This window comes from Sinohyriopsis cumingii, chromosome 4, assembly GCF_028554795.1.
Source record: "Sinohyriopsis cumingii isolate HCF-2022 chromosome 4, ASM2855479v2, whole genome shotgun sequence".
NCBI classification, from domain to species: domain Eukaryota; kingdom Metazoa; phylum Mollusca; class Bivalvia; order Unionida; family Unionidae; genus Sinohyriopsis; species Sinohyriopsis cumingii.
In genome coordinates, this window is record NC_142964.1 from 139,137,099 (window position 1) to 139,151,087 (window position 13,989).

A 13,989-nucleotide genomic window follows, 5' to 3' on the forward strand; every position below is an offset into this window, starting at 1 on the left:
ATAGGGTAATATACCCCGATAAACAGGTGTTATGAGTCACAGTTCCATGAATAAATAGGACAATATACCCCTGTAAACAGGTGTTATTAGTTACAGTTCCCTAAATAAAAAGGCTAATATTGCTCTGTAAACCAGTGTTATGAGTCACAATAAATAGGGTAAGAAAGTCATGTAAACAGGCATTAGTATTCAGTTCCATGCATACATATATATATGTCCAGCAAAATTGCTGAGATCATGCTGTTCTTTTAAAGGTGGTGAACAAATCAGTTATGGGAAAAGGTGAATATGTTGAAAATGAAATAGTTAGAATTACAGTTCTTTAATGGCACCCCATAAAGAAATTACTATATATACTTGCATACAAGTCAGATTCAGCTGCAGACTTCATAGATCCAGATTTGCTGTCACATCATACACTGGCAGATCTGGTTCTGTGCAGTCTGTCAAGAGTAATCAGTAGAATAAACAACATAGACCCAGATCTGCTGGCACATTATGCTGCAGCACATCATTGTCAGTGTTTGTAGTTGTATGTGACATATAAATGATTGGGACCCCGAGTGGCCGAGTGGTCTAAAGCGCTCACTGTTACGGATCACTGCCATCTCACCTCTGTCTGCGTCGGTTCGAGTCTCGGATTCGGCTAATGTGGTTATGTGAGAAAGCTTGCCAGTAGCTTCTCGTGGGTCGGTGATTCTTTCCGGGGGTTTTCCGGGTTCTTCCTCCACCATTAATACTGGCCGCCATGTATAGCCTATCTTGTGCTGAAAAATGGCGTTAAGCCCTACAACAACAACAACAACAACAATATAAATGATTAATATGGTACCTGTCTTCAAGTTATGGTGTTATGAAAATCTTTTGTGCAGATGAAATGGTTTATTAATTTTGTAATAAGCCATACAAGATGCAGTTTTAAAAATTTGTTTATGATATTTGTGTAAGTAATTTTAATTTACATATTTTATAAATATTTACAAACAGTTGTGGATTTTGTAAGTGGTCTTTATCATTATCAGATGCTTATCAAGAAAAGAGAAAGAACATTTAGATGTAATAAGAGAAGCAATATAAATATTAATACAAATGAATCTTACATAACAGAATTATAAAAAAGATAATTTGTTGTTTAGATTGACTTACTCTAAAAAAAAGGGTTTTGTAGTGATCCTTTCTCTTAAGTGTCTTCAGGTAAACAATTTAGCTGCAAATGTAGTCTTCAGATTTTGCTCTTTAGCTGTGAGCACTAAGTCACCAAATCAGCTTTTTAGTTGTGAGTGCCAAATCTTTGATTAGTTATTTAGCTGTGAGTGCAGATTCATCAAATCAGCTTTTTAGCTGTGAGTGCAGTCTTCAGATCAGCTATTTAGCTTAGTTCAAAGTAATCAGATCAGCTTTTTAGCTGTGTGTGCCAAGTCAACAAATCAGCTTTTCAGTTGTGAGTGCCAAATCTTTGAATAGCTATTTAGCTGTGTGTGCAAAGTCATCAAATCAGCTTTTTAGCTGTGATTGCAAGATCTTTGATTAGATTTTAGCTGTGAGTGTGAAGTCTTCAGATTAGCTTTTTAGCTGTGAGTGCAAACATCATTTCATGAACAACTATGTCTATGTGTCCTTTTTTACATGCAATAAAATCTGTGCAAAAAACAATGTAAAAAGTTGTATGAACAGAACTACTAAAAATATTTTTGTATTGTGGCAGTCTCTAATGTACATACTTTTTGGGGATGCACAGTTGTTATGTAGGAATAAAGAGGAATTGAAATTGCAGCTAGATATTTGATACACTGGCTAAACAAGTAAGGGATAATGTTCCTAAAGTAAGTTGGTGATTTGACAATATTTATGGTTGGTAGAATTTAACATTGAAGTGCCACTAGAGTCAGAGAAACAAACTTTTATCGTTGTAAACCGCCTTCATTTATTCCCATATTCTGAGATGCAAGACCATATTTACTATACATTAGTGCATTTTATCAAAATATTACAGAATTTTAATTTTTTTAAAACTGTGATGTTGATTGTATTGACCTCCCATTTGCATTAGCGTTTGATACTTTAATATAGTGTTTTGCTGCTGCCACTAAAACCTTCAGCCTGTTGGGAATTGCTTGACTTGTATGGATTCGTTTGAATTGAAAATCAACATACAGCCTCTCACCTCTGAAAACTGAATTCTGAGTTGCCATTCAGTATGTCTTCTGCTGAACATTGAGCTTCCCTACAGTCTCTTTCCCCATGAACATTGAGTTACCTAACAGTCTGTCTCCTCCTGAACACTGAATTACCCTAATTTGTCTTCCCTTAAATGCTGAGTTAATATACAGTCTCACTCCCCCTGAATAATTAGTTACTCTCCAATCTCCACTTCTGAACATTGAGTTGCCTTGTTTATCACCATCTTTAGTTGTGAATTAAATATGTCCGATGCAAACAGCATAGTCCCAGATTTACTGTTTCATAATGCATCCGCACATCAAGGTGTACACTTTGAATCATAAAAACATTGAACAGCATTGATTTTTATCTGGTACATTATGTGATTGCAACTAACTGCTTTTTTACAGTTGGTGCTTGTTACACAAGAAAAATTGATGGACTATTTTCAGGATGCTGCATGGATCTCCTTTGACAAGACATTGAAATGCACCTGTCCAAGTGATATATACTTGCTGCTCAAGAGCTCTGACTTTATAACTCATGACTTAACACAGCCGTAAGTACAGCAAAACCTGTCATGAGAGATCACCTCATCTGCCAAAACCTGTCATGATAGATCACCTCTTCTGTCAAAACCTGTCATGAGATAATCACCTCTTCTGCCAAAACCTGTCATGAGAGATCACCCCTTTTTGTCAAAACCTGTCATGAGAGATCACCTCTTTTGCCAACAGAAAGTGTTCATTTAAGATACTTGATTGTTCATAACAGGTTTGTACATGATGGCCAGTTTTTAAGCCAAAATTCAAAAATGAAAATACTCGTATTTACTGTACATGTATTTTATTCTTAATTCATAGTTATTGTTAAAATATTTTCCCACATTTTCTGCCAGTGCATGTGACCCAGTAAACCTTTGGCTTGTTAAAGTAACAGTCACTTCTTTTTAAGTAGACAATTCTTTTGATCAAGCAGTGAATTTAGTACATGTACATGGTAGATCACTCATGTCTTTGATGGCAGTCTTTAGATGATTCATTTTCTCCTTCAATCAGTCCCTTACCCCAATCATGTCAGCCCCCATCCTTACCAGGTCTACATCAGAGAGCAGCTTGAACATTATATATCTACTTTTTTTTCTTTCAACTGAATTGAGTGCTCAGCGACTTTTCAGATGACATTTTTACACAGTTTTGATGCATGAAAACAACCCATCTTTGGGGACATGCAGCAACATCCGCAAGAGTAGCAGAAATTATTTTACTGAAATAGTATAATATAAAAAGGATAGCATATAAAGTTGAGTGGACCACTTATTTTGGACTATGCACCACATATAATATGCATAAATAAAGCACAATGTGCAATGGGAACCACATATAATGGAATATGCACCTTGCATAATGGTGTATGCACCATGTATGATGGAATATGCACCATACATAGTGGCATGTGCACCATGTATGATGGAATATATACCACATATGATGAAATATGTTCACATATAATGGAATATCTACCAGCTATTATGAAAAAAACACCACAAAAGGGAAAATCCACTACATATAGTAGGTAATGAAATATACACCACTTATAATGGAATATCCACCACATATAACATACCTGCCATAACATTGTGTCATCCTAAAAGACAGTTGTATACTCTCAAACCCCCTGACATGGTCTTGTTTAAAAAAACATGATTTTCAGTAACCTTTGGGGGAAAAATCCATCACTTCGGTTTATGTCCATAACATACAGCCTGTATAAACAGTAAACAGTCCTGTTTAGAGTTCATGTCAAACTATCCATGGGGCAGTTTAAAAAGCAGCAGCTAAAAAGCAGAGAGGTTGGGTATAAACAGTCATTTCACATATTACTTAACTGAGTGACCGCAGCTAGTGTGATGTGTTATTGTACTGTGAAGACTGCTGTGGGTGAGCACATTGTACTAATTTGTATAGGTGAAGTTCACGAAGTGGAACAACCCAATAAAGATATATTGGAGAGATGGTAGATGCATGTTGAAGAAGAAAAGTTATTACATATCATTGCCTTGAATGAGAATGTTTAAAACATCTATATTAAAGATTATTGACAAGTTTGGGAACAGCAAACAGCATCAGCATCTCTTTAAGTCAGATTTTACTCCATATACGTAGGCTAATGTAGCTTGATTATTTCAGTTATTGGAATAGTGTTCAAGTGTCATTCATTTTTTAAGACAATTTGGGAAGCAATTTGCTATCAGCAAAGAAAGCAAAGCCCAGCAAAAATAAATTTCAGAATTCCTGGTTGATGGAATTTAACTTCATGAAGTGCAGCAGCAAAGCAGGCAGGGGGCATTAATTATTTACAGTTATATACTGCCAACAGCATAACTATTTTTTGAGTACATTCAGCACCCCCCAAACCCCCCTACTTGGTTGATTGCAGTCATTCCTGTCCCTGTCTTCAGAGGTTAATCGACTGTAGCTAATCCAGTAGCATGACTATCTGGGTGTATCACAGTTTTTACAAAACCCAGTGCTGTCAGTGCATTTAATATCAACATTTGTGGCTTCCTTTCATGGTGCCTTTGGGACCCAAGATTGTATATGCAAGATTAATTGCGCAAAAATGTTGCCACAAAAAATCATCAGATTGTATATTTTTTAGCCAATAAGTAAAAACAGTCACAATTTGTAACATTGGCGAAGCCCAGTGCCATCCCTGGTATTGAACCCACAGTCCTTGAATTACACGTCCGATGCTCTATTAAGTGATCTACCATGGCTTCCCGGTTTTAGTTGGGTTTTTCTATCCATAGGAGTTAATTAATCACAATCTCACCTCTGTCTGCGGTGGTTCGAGTCTAAGATTCAGCCAATGTGGGCATGTGAGAAAGCTTGCCAGTAGCTTCTCATGGGTCGGTGGTTCTTTCCGGGGTTTTCCGGGTTCTTCCTCCACCATTAATACTGGCCGCCATGTATAGCCTATCGTGTGCTGAAAAATGGCGTTAAACCCCACAACAACAACAACAATTAATCACAAGTGGGGTTTGAAGTATCCTTTGTCTTTATTATGTTGAGTGAACAGTTTTATTGATGCCTTTCTCTGTCACATGTTAGGATATAAATTCTGTTACTCTCAAATCCGGCCATCAGAAAAGGTAACATATTTATTTTTTCCCCATACATATATATATATATATATATATATATATATATATATATATATATATATATATATATATATATATATATATATAACATAGCCAAAGGGAAGAAAGTCTTCCAAATTACATCCCTTCCAACTGCTAGGTTTTCCTGCAGTATGAGTAACTTCACGCTTTCAGGATCATAATTAATTCTACTGGTCCAAACGAAAAACTGGTACAGTATTGTTAAAATTAATCTAAGATATTGGTAACTTAATTTTTATTTGATTTTTATTGATAATTATGCATATTTTGTGCAAATTATGATCTTTCTTTTTTGTCCTTGTAGTTGCCCGTGGTACCATTGATACTTACTGTTCACATATTTCACTTGCAAACACTGGATGAATAGTTAATCACTTGTTTTAATAATGGATATAGATGACACTTTTGGTTTGTTAGTTGTACTTATTTCTTGTTATTTCATTGTAATTTATGATACAGATGTTACAGATGGAAAATGTTTAAGGTCGGTGATGACACTTATAATATGTACCTTGCCTGTACAAAGTGTTTATCAGCTTCGCCTTGCAGTGTTTGCTCAACCTTGTTAGAGGAGAGTAGTCCAGTCATTGTTACAATAAAGTTAGTCCACATAGAGAGAGATAGAGAGAGAGAGATGAAGTCCATGTCTGTGGACTGGGGCATAGGAAACCTCCATCTTAAAATGTTTTCTATAGCTAACTTAGTGGTGGTTACCACAATAAATCCTCCAACCTCAAATATTCTTAGAATCATGCCCTTAGCAACTGGTACATTTATCCAATTTGCAGTAAAAGATTGGTGTATATAAGATTCATCCATGCTACACCCTCCCCAAACATTGTTTAAGTGGCAGATGATAAATGCAGTTGCAGACTTTAATGGATTTTTATCCCTCCATTCGTGATATATCTCCTATACCAGCTTGGTTCGGAAATGAGACTATCCTCCCATGTTTTGGCAGACAAGTGTGCATAACTCATCCTGCATGTCTGTACATTGCCTTAGTGCTGGTAAGTTCAGGCACATGGTATATAATACTAATATCACAGACACATGTTACCAGTATCATTGCCATTGACAACTTCTCCATTTGTAGCTGGTCATTCACTTTAACTAGGTTCGAGTCTAGGATTTGGCCAATGTGGGTATGTGAGAAAGCTTGCCAGTAGCTTCTCGTGGGTCGGTGGTTCTTCCCGGGGTTTTCCCAGGTTCTTCCTCCACCATTAATACTGGCCGCCATGCATAGCCTATCGTGTGCTGAAAAATGGCATTAAACCCCACAGCAACAACAACAAAGAACAACACTTCAACCAGGGATCAGAGCTTGGTCACATCAGAATGTCTTGCCACATACCATACATAATCTTAATGCGATATTATGATCAGTCTGTCAGATTTGCCACCCTGTTGAATGTCCATCAGGTCTTCCAGTCGCCTATCTTATCACCTGTCCCAATAATACCACCATGCAGGTTGCCAGGCTGCCAGTCTAGACATCCATCTTAGTAACAAACCAGGAAGGTTGCCAGGCTGCCTGTCCAGTCATCCATCTTAGTAACAAACCATGTAGGTTGCCAGGCTGCCTGTCCAGCCATTTGTCCCAGTGACACAACATAACAGTATATACCCATAACTTGCATAAACAGTAAATTTTTTGCTTAATGCTCATTAAGAACTATAACCTTGGAGCCGTTTATACACTTGAGTGTCATCTAAGTGACTAAAATGTAAGTCATTCAGATATACTGGGTAAGTAACTGTTTTGCACAGATTACTAAATTAACTATATATAGGGTAATGTTGTATTAAGAATCCTTTATCGGAGAGTCCGTTTGACTTTTTTGCCAGTGTAACATACACACGGTGGAACTGTCCAATTCATTTGAAGTGAAGTAAATTAAACAAAAGGTATTCCTCATCATTGCTTATCCTTGAATGATAATGTTTATGTTGCTGAAGATTTTTGTCAAGTTTGTGATCAGAGGCAATGGTTCTTTGAAGTTAGATTTACTCTGTTTGTACAAGGAAACATGATTATTCCTGTGGTTGGAATTGTTTGGAAGTGGGATTCATTTTTGAAAGCAAAATGTGTAAAGTTAGCTGTGATTCTGGACAAGATGTGAGTAAATCCCAGCAGCACTACATTGTAGAACACCTGATTGATGGAATTCACATTGTTAGGTAAAACAGAAAAGAGGTGCTTTATTTTTTGCACATTCTGCAAATACCATATGGATACCAGATATTGGGAAAATATTTAATTTTTAATTTCTATAGTCTTTTAGGAATAAATGACTATTCTTAATTGTACAGTGTCAGGTTTTTTGGTCCCTTGCACTGTCCCTTCCTAAGTTCTCAAAACATATTTTGAGTCTCAGAAATTCCTCTAAGCTGTCTGGGAGTTTGGAAAGTATAGGTATTGGATTATGGCACTTTTTCCATGTTACTGAGATTGACATGCCTGGACCTGCAGACTTTGCTTTACGAGGACAATCATCATGGATAAGAACTTGAGTTTATCCGACTTTTTCCTATGCTGACCACCACAGTCCTTGGATCAGGCCTGGTAAGACAAGACCACTGCATACATTGATTATAAAGACAGACACCCCTTCTTCCTTCCACTGATACAGTCCTTGGATCAGGCCTGGTAAGACAAGACCCCTGCAGACATTGATTATGAAGACAAACACCCCTTCTTCCTTCCACTGCCACAGTCCTTGGATCAGGCCTGGTAAGACAAGACCACTGCATACATTGATTATAAAGACAGACACCAATTCTTCCTTCCACTGATACAGTCCTTGGATCAGGCCTGGTAAGACAAGACCCCTGCAGACATTGATTATGAAGACAAACACCCCTTCTTCCTAACACTGCCACAGTCCATGAATCAGGCCTATTAAGACAAGACCACTGGAGACATTGATGATGAAAACAGACACCTCTTCTCCCTTCTGCTGCCACAGATGGCAAGGATTATGAAAGTTTCCAGTTGTCTGTCAGATTATCACAAATTAAATAGGAGTGGAGGGAGTTCAGCTTTAAGAGGCAGTTGATATTTGCCATGATTTGCCAGTGGCTACCACTGCCATCCTTGAACCGGACCTGTAATGTCAAGGCCTCTGTAGATATTGTGAAAAAGCATGTGAAGGAGTCAACTGGCTGCATTGCTAAGGTGGTTAACAGGGCTACACAACACTAATTTTGTCTTACAAAATAAAACAAATATGGGGGGGCTTGGTGCACAAAATCACCTAACTTATGCATCCTGACCTTGGGCTTTTTCACTAGTGCTTTTAGCACACAGTCGAGATAAGACATTATCAGGAGGCCATGCCCTCGTCACTTTTTTGTCAAAAATAAACCTCATTCATAAAATGTAGTGGTCCCTTCATCCATTGAATTTATCTTTCATTGGATTTGTGCACTTTAAGGATGTCCAATGATAGATGTCTTTGTAACAAGTTGGAACCTGAATACTGTCGCTCTATTCACAGACTAAGAATCCTGAGTACTGGATGCTCTGTCAAACCCAGTTAACAACAAACCAACCTCTTAACTGACATATTGCTTTTGCTGAATTTCCCTTGAACTTTCTTTGTATGCAGATAGATGCCATTCATTTCTCATTACAAAACTATTGACTTGACCAATACTTGTGTTGCTTTCAAATTATGGAAGCGTTTTCTCTTTGATATGGGGAATCCAGACATATTTCCCTTGTATAATTGAAGTTGGATGCTCATGTATATATTATTCATTTTCCAAGCATGGTCAGGGAACATATACGATTGAAAGTGTAAATTATATATAAAAATTCTTAATGAGTAATTACCCAGTCACATTACTGTAAAACCCTCCAATGCTTCCTCACTAATGCAAGCATCTTCACTGATGTTTCATTTAAGATTAAACTGGATCACATCCAAGTATTCAAGTAGCAACCTATCATTGGAGATGGGAGTTAATTTGGAAGAGTTTCTTCCTTATGTCCATATGATGTATAGAAGGGAAAGAAGATTTAGTCTTCCTGAGATTGCTAGATTCAAGAGGTAGTATAGTCAATTTCAAGACATTAATGGGATTGGGGATGTGTTTTCTGAGAAACATAATTTACTAGAGGTCTTTGCCTTACTGTTTTACCATGGGTTTTTTTCCTGGTGGTACATAACACAGTACTTTAAGGAACTGAAAATTTTTCTGAGTAATCTTGTTAGGAATTTAATGTTATTAACAGCATGATTCATTTTAGATGATAAAATAATTAAGCAAATTATTATTGTTTTTAAAAAAAACCAGTTGGATTTTTTTCTAAAATTGTAAATATTACAAATATAATTTTATTCATGATTCATTACTCACATGTTTGACACATGACACATATGCCAAGGTGGTGGTCAAATGGGATTTGTGAAAAGTATTCAGTTCAAATCTAAATTTTTGGAAAATATTCTTTTGTAAAACAAATAAAATGTTGTGTTTTAGTTATTCCTTTGTAAGAACAAGAATCATTCTAAGATTCTCAGGTGAGCATTTGTTTGCTATTTAAATTTTATGTAATTTCTCAAATCCACTAAATATTTTCTCATTTGTTGAGTAGTTTGATGTTTACTAGCCCTTTCTGATAAATATGCTGCCTGGGTGAAGGCATCCGACTCAGTTTCCCTTCCTATTATATCAGTAGCGTAGCTAGCAAATCAGGATCAATACTTCATTTTTTTTAGTAAGCTTTCTTTTGTAACTCCATTGTCTTTTACAGAGTTTCAGCTATAGTGTATGCTTAATAAACTCTCTTTTAAGTTAGTTTTAAAATTACAACTTATTCAACATATGAAGAAAAAAATTTTGCTACAAGGTACTCTGCATTTCATTTGGGGCTGCGATTTTTTTTCTCCCGATATTTTCTTTTCTTTTATCTGAAGATAATTATTTTGTTCCAATTATAATATATATATATATATATATATATATATATATATATATATATATATATATATATATATATAGTATTTTGCTATAAATCGGAGTAAGATCTTTTTCCAGCTACTTAAAGATGGACTTTTTCTTTAAAATAGTGACAGTCTTCTGTCACAGAACCTTATATTGGTCCCTAATGCAATTGCAGTATACTGTGGTATGTATCATGCAGTGTTCAGAAATACCACTGTATTATACAAATTTTTTGTGGTACCCAGCTCTATAATTTGCATACAATTTAATTAAATTACAAAATTAATTTCTTATGATTTTCATTAAAAAGACCAGCAAAGTATCCCCCAGATACAGAATTTATTCTCAAGAAATGTATCCGTCATGCAGGCATCCATTTATCCAACAGTCCAAATGGTCTGTATAACCAACATCTTCTTGTGCTTATTCTGACAACACCACCAACTCAGGCTGATTTGGGTGGCAAGGAATGAAATAGTCATGTGATGAGAATTTTGTGTAAAAAATTGCTTGTAGACTTTGTTCCCAATTTCTTTACACAGACTTAAATTACAAACAGAATGTCCACTGTTTATGTACCTTATTGACTATTGAATGTTACTCTTGACGTATTCCATATTATAACAAATGGCAGTCAAAAATTGGGAGAAATACAGAGATTGATTTTAAATTATTAACTAATGTGAGCACTTTGTCACATCTGGTAATTTGTTAAATCTGAGTTGTTGTAGATGGGTTTCATCCTAATGTAAAGTTTTTGTTTATTCTCAGTTTAAAATTTTACTTTGTTTATTTGATTAGCATCCACTTGATAACCCATGTTGTTTAAAATATTATTGTTCTCGTTTATTTTGTGTCAGCACAAAAACTTTAAAATTTTACTTTCCTCATTTCTGTAGTGTCCAAATAGTAACGATTGTTGCTATTCTCTGTTTTAGATTTGCCCTGTGTGAGGATGATGAAAATTATAAGAATGACATCCAGGTTAAATATGAGCTTGTACTGAGAAAGTGGAGGGAGTTTAACCCGTCAAATGAGTTCCGATGCTTTGTAAAAAATGGCTCTTTAATAGGTGAGTCTTTAGTTAGATGCCAGCCATTCCAATTTGGCAGAATAACTTCCTAGTTTTAACCTCAAATTATACCATTAGAATTACTTCTGTCAAATTTCTATTTTTTTCCCATCGATATCATTTTATGTAGGTAATCCACAACTTTAATAGTAGTATATCTAGATCACTGTAATGTCTGATTGTAGTTTTTTTTAAAGCATACATAAGTACCTGCATCACAAAAGCAATTAAATATATTGACCAATACCTCATCATGGTGCCCTAATTCACTGGAGAAAGTTACAGAAAAATGTTCAAATAAAAGTGGTCAGTAAAGATTATATCTGGTTGAAGAAACTTGGTGTGCCACAGAAATTCCACATGGAATAATCAAGACATTATTTTTTGATGGAGTCTTTTTCTAAGTGGACTTAATTCACCATGTCACATGCTGTGAAAGATTATTGTAGAAAGCATGTTTAAGCCAAGAAACACTTGAATCAATAAGATTTAATATAAAACTTAAAAAATGTTATATAAAAATTTAGAATTTTAGTGTCTTTTTGTACTGATTTGTAAAGCCAGCATTCCTTAAAGCCAGCATTCCTGTTTCACTTTGATATGAGTTGGCATATATACATAGATCGGGATAACCACTTAAGTTTTGGCAGGAAAAGCATTTGAAAAGTCAAATATCAGCCATGTAAAGTTATGAAATAAAATATAATTTTAATTTATTTATTTTTAAATTAAATTTTGCAAAAGTTTTTACATTTTGAATTTTTGGTATCATGATTTGTCAATTTCTGTATTTTGGTGCTTTTGTTTTTAATTAAAGTCAGATTGAAAAACTGTATGTTGACTATATTAACAAGTGGTCGATGTTTGTTTATATATTGCATGTGCATCCAGAACATTCAGCTATCCCTTCTGGCTTCCAGAATGTAACCAAATCTTTATTGTTTTCTTCAATGTTGAGTGTCACATTTGTGGAAAAATAACACTGTAACTGCAGACCATGGCAAGAATGAAAGAAACTTTGTATAGTTTGGATGGAATATATTATTCTAATCTGCATTTGAGATGTGGCATGCAGTTATCTTTTGTTATTTAGTGATGGGTATGCTTCATAATGCATGAGGTCCGTACTATAAGGTTTTGTGTTAAAGTGTTTCCAACTCTAATACTGACGGATACATCAGTGCACACATAGAGATGAGACTGGATTCTGCATGGCACTTGTCTATATTTCTTTATTCCCAGGTATCTGCCAGAGGCATCATACAATGTACTGCAGCTTCATAGGACAGCACAAGGATGAGATTGTAGCAGATATACAGGCTTTCTTCTTCCATGTTATACAAGGCAATTTTCCTGATATATCTTGTAAGCCAGCTAAGTATAAACCATTACTTGCCATCAGCATCTATTACCTTTTCTTTTTCTGACCATTTTTTGTATAGATTGTATTGAAAGTTATATTGAAACAGACACTGAACTACCTCGTTATAACACTATGTAAGTGATCTTCTAGAAATTCTCTGCCTTGTAATTAAATGCATTATACAGTACTACCTCATTATAACACTATCCATGGAAGTGATCTTATAGAAATACTCTGCCTTGTAATGAAATGCATTATACAATACACATTATACAGTACTACTTCATTATAACACTGCCCATGGGAGTTATAGAGCAGGTGACCTTACAGAGCTACTGCCTTGTAATGAAGTACGTTATATATTTACTGTGATTATGAACTTCTATGAACTAAAATATCTTTAAATCCTTCATGTCAATGTAACAAATATGCCATACTTTTATGGTATTCACCTTTTGCCTGGAAGTTAGAAAATTATTACTCACTATGCATTGTTGTTAGATAGGAAAATTATACTTTTGTGATTGACTGCTCTGGTGGCCTAGTTGTTAGAGCTTTGGTCGAGTCATACCAAAGACTTATCTAAAAAAAATGGTACTAAGAAGCAGCCTCGTTTGGCACTCAGCATTAAGAGGTCAGTGTTAGGACTGGTCAGCCTGGTGTCAGGATAATGTGACTGGGTGGGACATCATGCTAGATGTCTGTGGCATGATGCCCCAGTGCTAGATATCACTATAAACTGCCTCACTGCAGACATTATAGCGATGTGACTGAAAAAGTGTTAATGCTACATTAGAAATCAAAATCACATCACATCACAAATCACATCACATCACATCACAAATCACAAATCACATACCTTTGTGATTAGAATTTGGTGTAAGATACTCAGCAGAACATAAACTCTGATGTGAAGTTCTATTCTGGGGGTGGAAATTCCTACAGTGATGCTTATGACAGTTTCTATCTTTAAACTTTTTTAAAAAGATAAAAATAAAACTTCTCAGAAGATAGTCTCGTGTATTTTTGTATGACAGTTTGATCGTTTTGTCATAAATCTGTGTAAATGTTCATTATAACTTTTTGCATTATTATTGATTTATGTACATTTTGTAACTATGAAATCAAGATCAACACAAAAGAAATATAATCTGATATTGAGATTAACTTGAAAGAAATTATTTTTATTAATAACTGCAGGATTTTTATTTATCTGTTTGCAGATGTATTTGATGTTTACAGAAGGGATCAGGT

The 13,989-nt window shown here is 35.3% G+C and overlaps 1 protein-coding gene across 2 annotated transcripts in view; it reads left to right on the forward strand.

Annotated features, from left to right (window-relative positions):
- Positions 1-13,989, forward strand: part of LOC149802182 (translation initiation factor eIF2 assembly protein-like) — a 48,376-nt gene that overhangs the window by 13,246 nt on the left and 21,141 nt on the right. For both annotated transcript variants that reach the window (XM_089956598.1, XM_089956599.1), the window contains exons 5-8: positions 2,613-2,719; positions 11,239-11,372; positions 12,615-12,737; positions 13,959-13,987. In XM_089956598.1, coding sequence (XP_089812724.1) covers positions 2,613-2,719; positions 11,239-11,372; positions 12,615-12,737; positions 13,959-13,987 — 393 coding nt within the window. The remainder of the gene's footprint in view (positions 1-2,612; positions 2,720-11,238; positions 11,373-12,614; positions 12,738-13,958; positions 13,988-13,989) is intronic.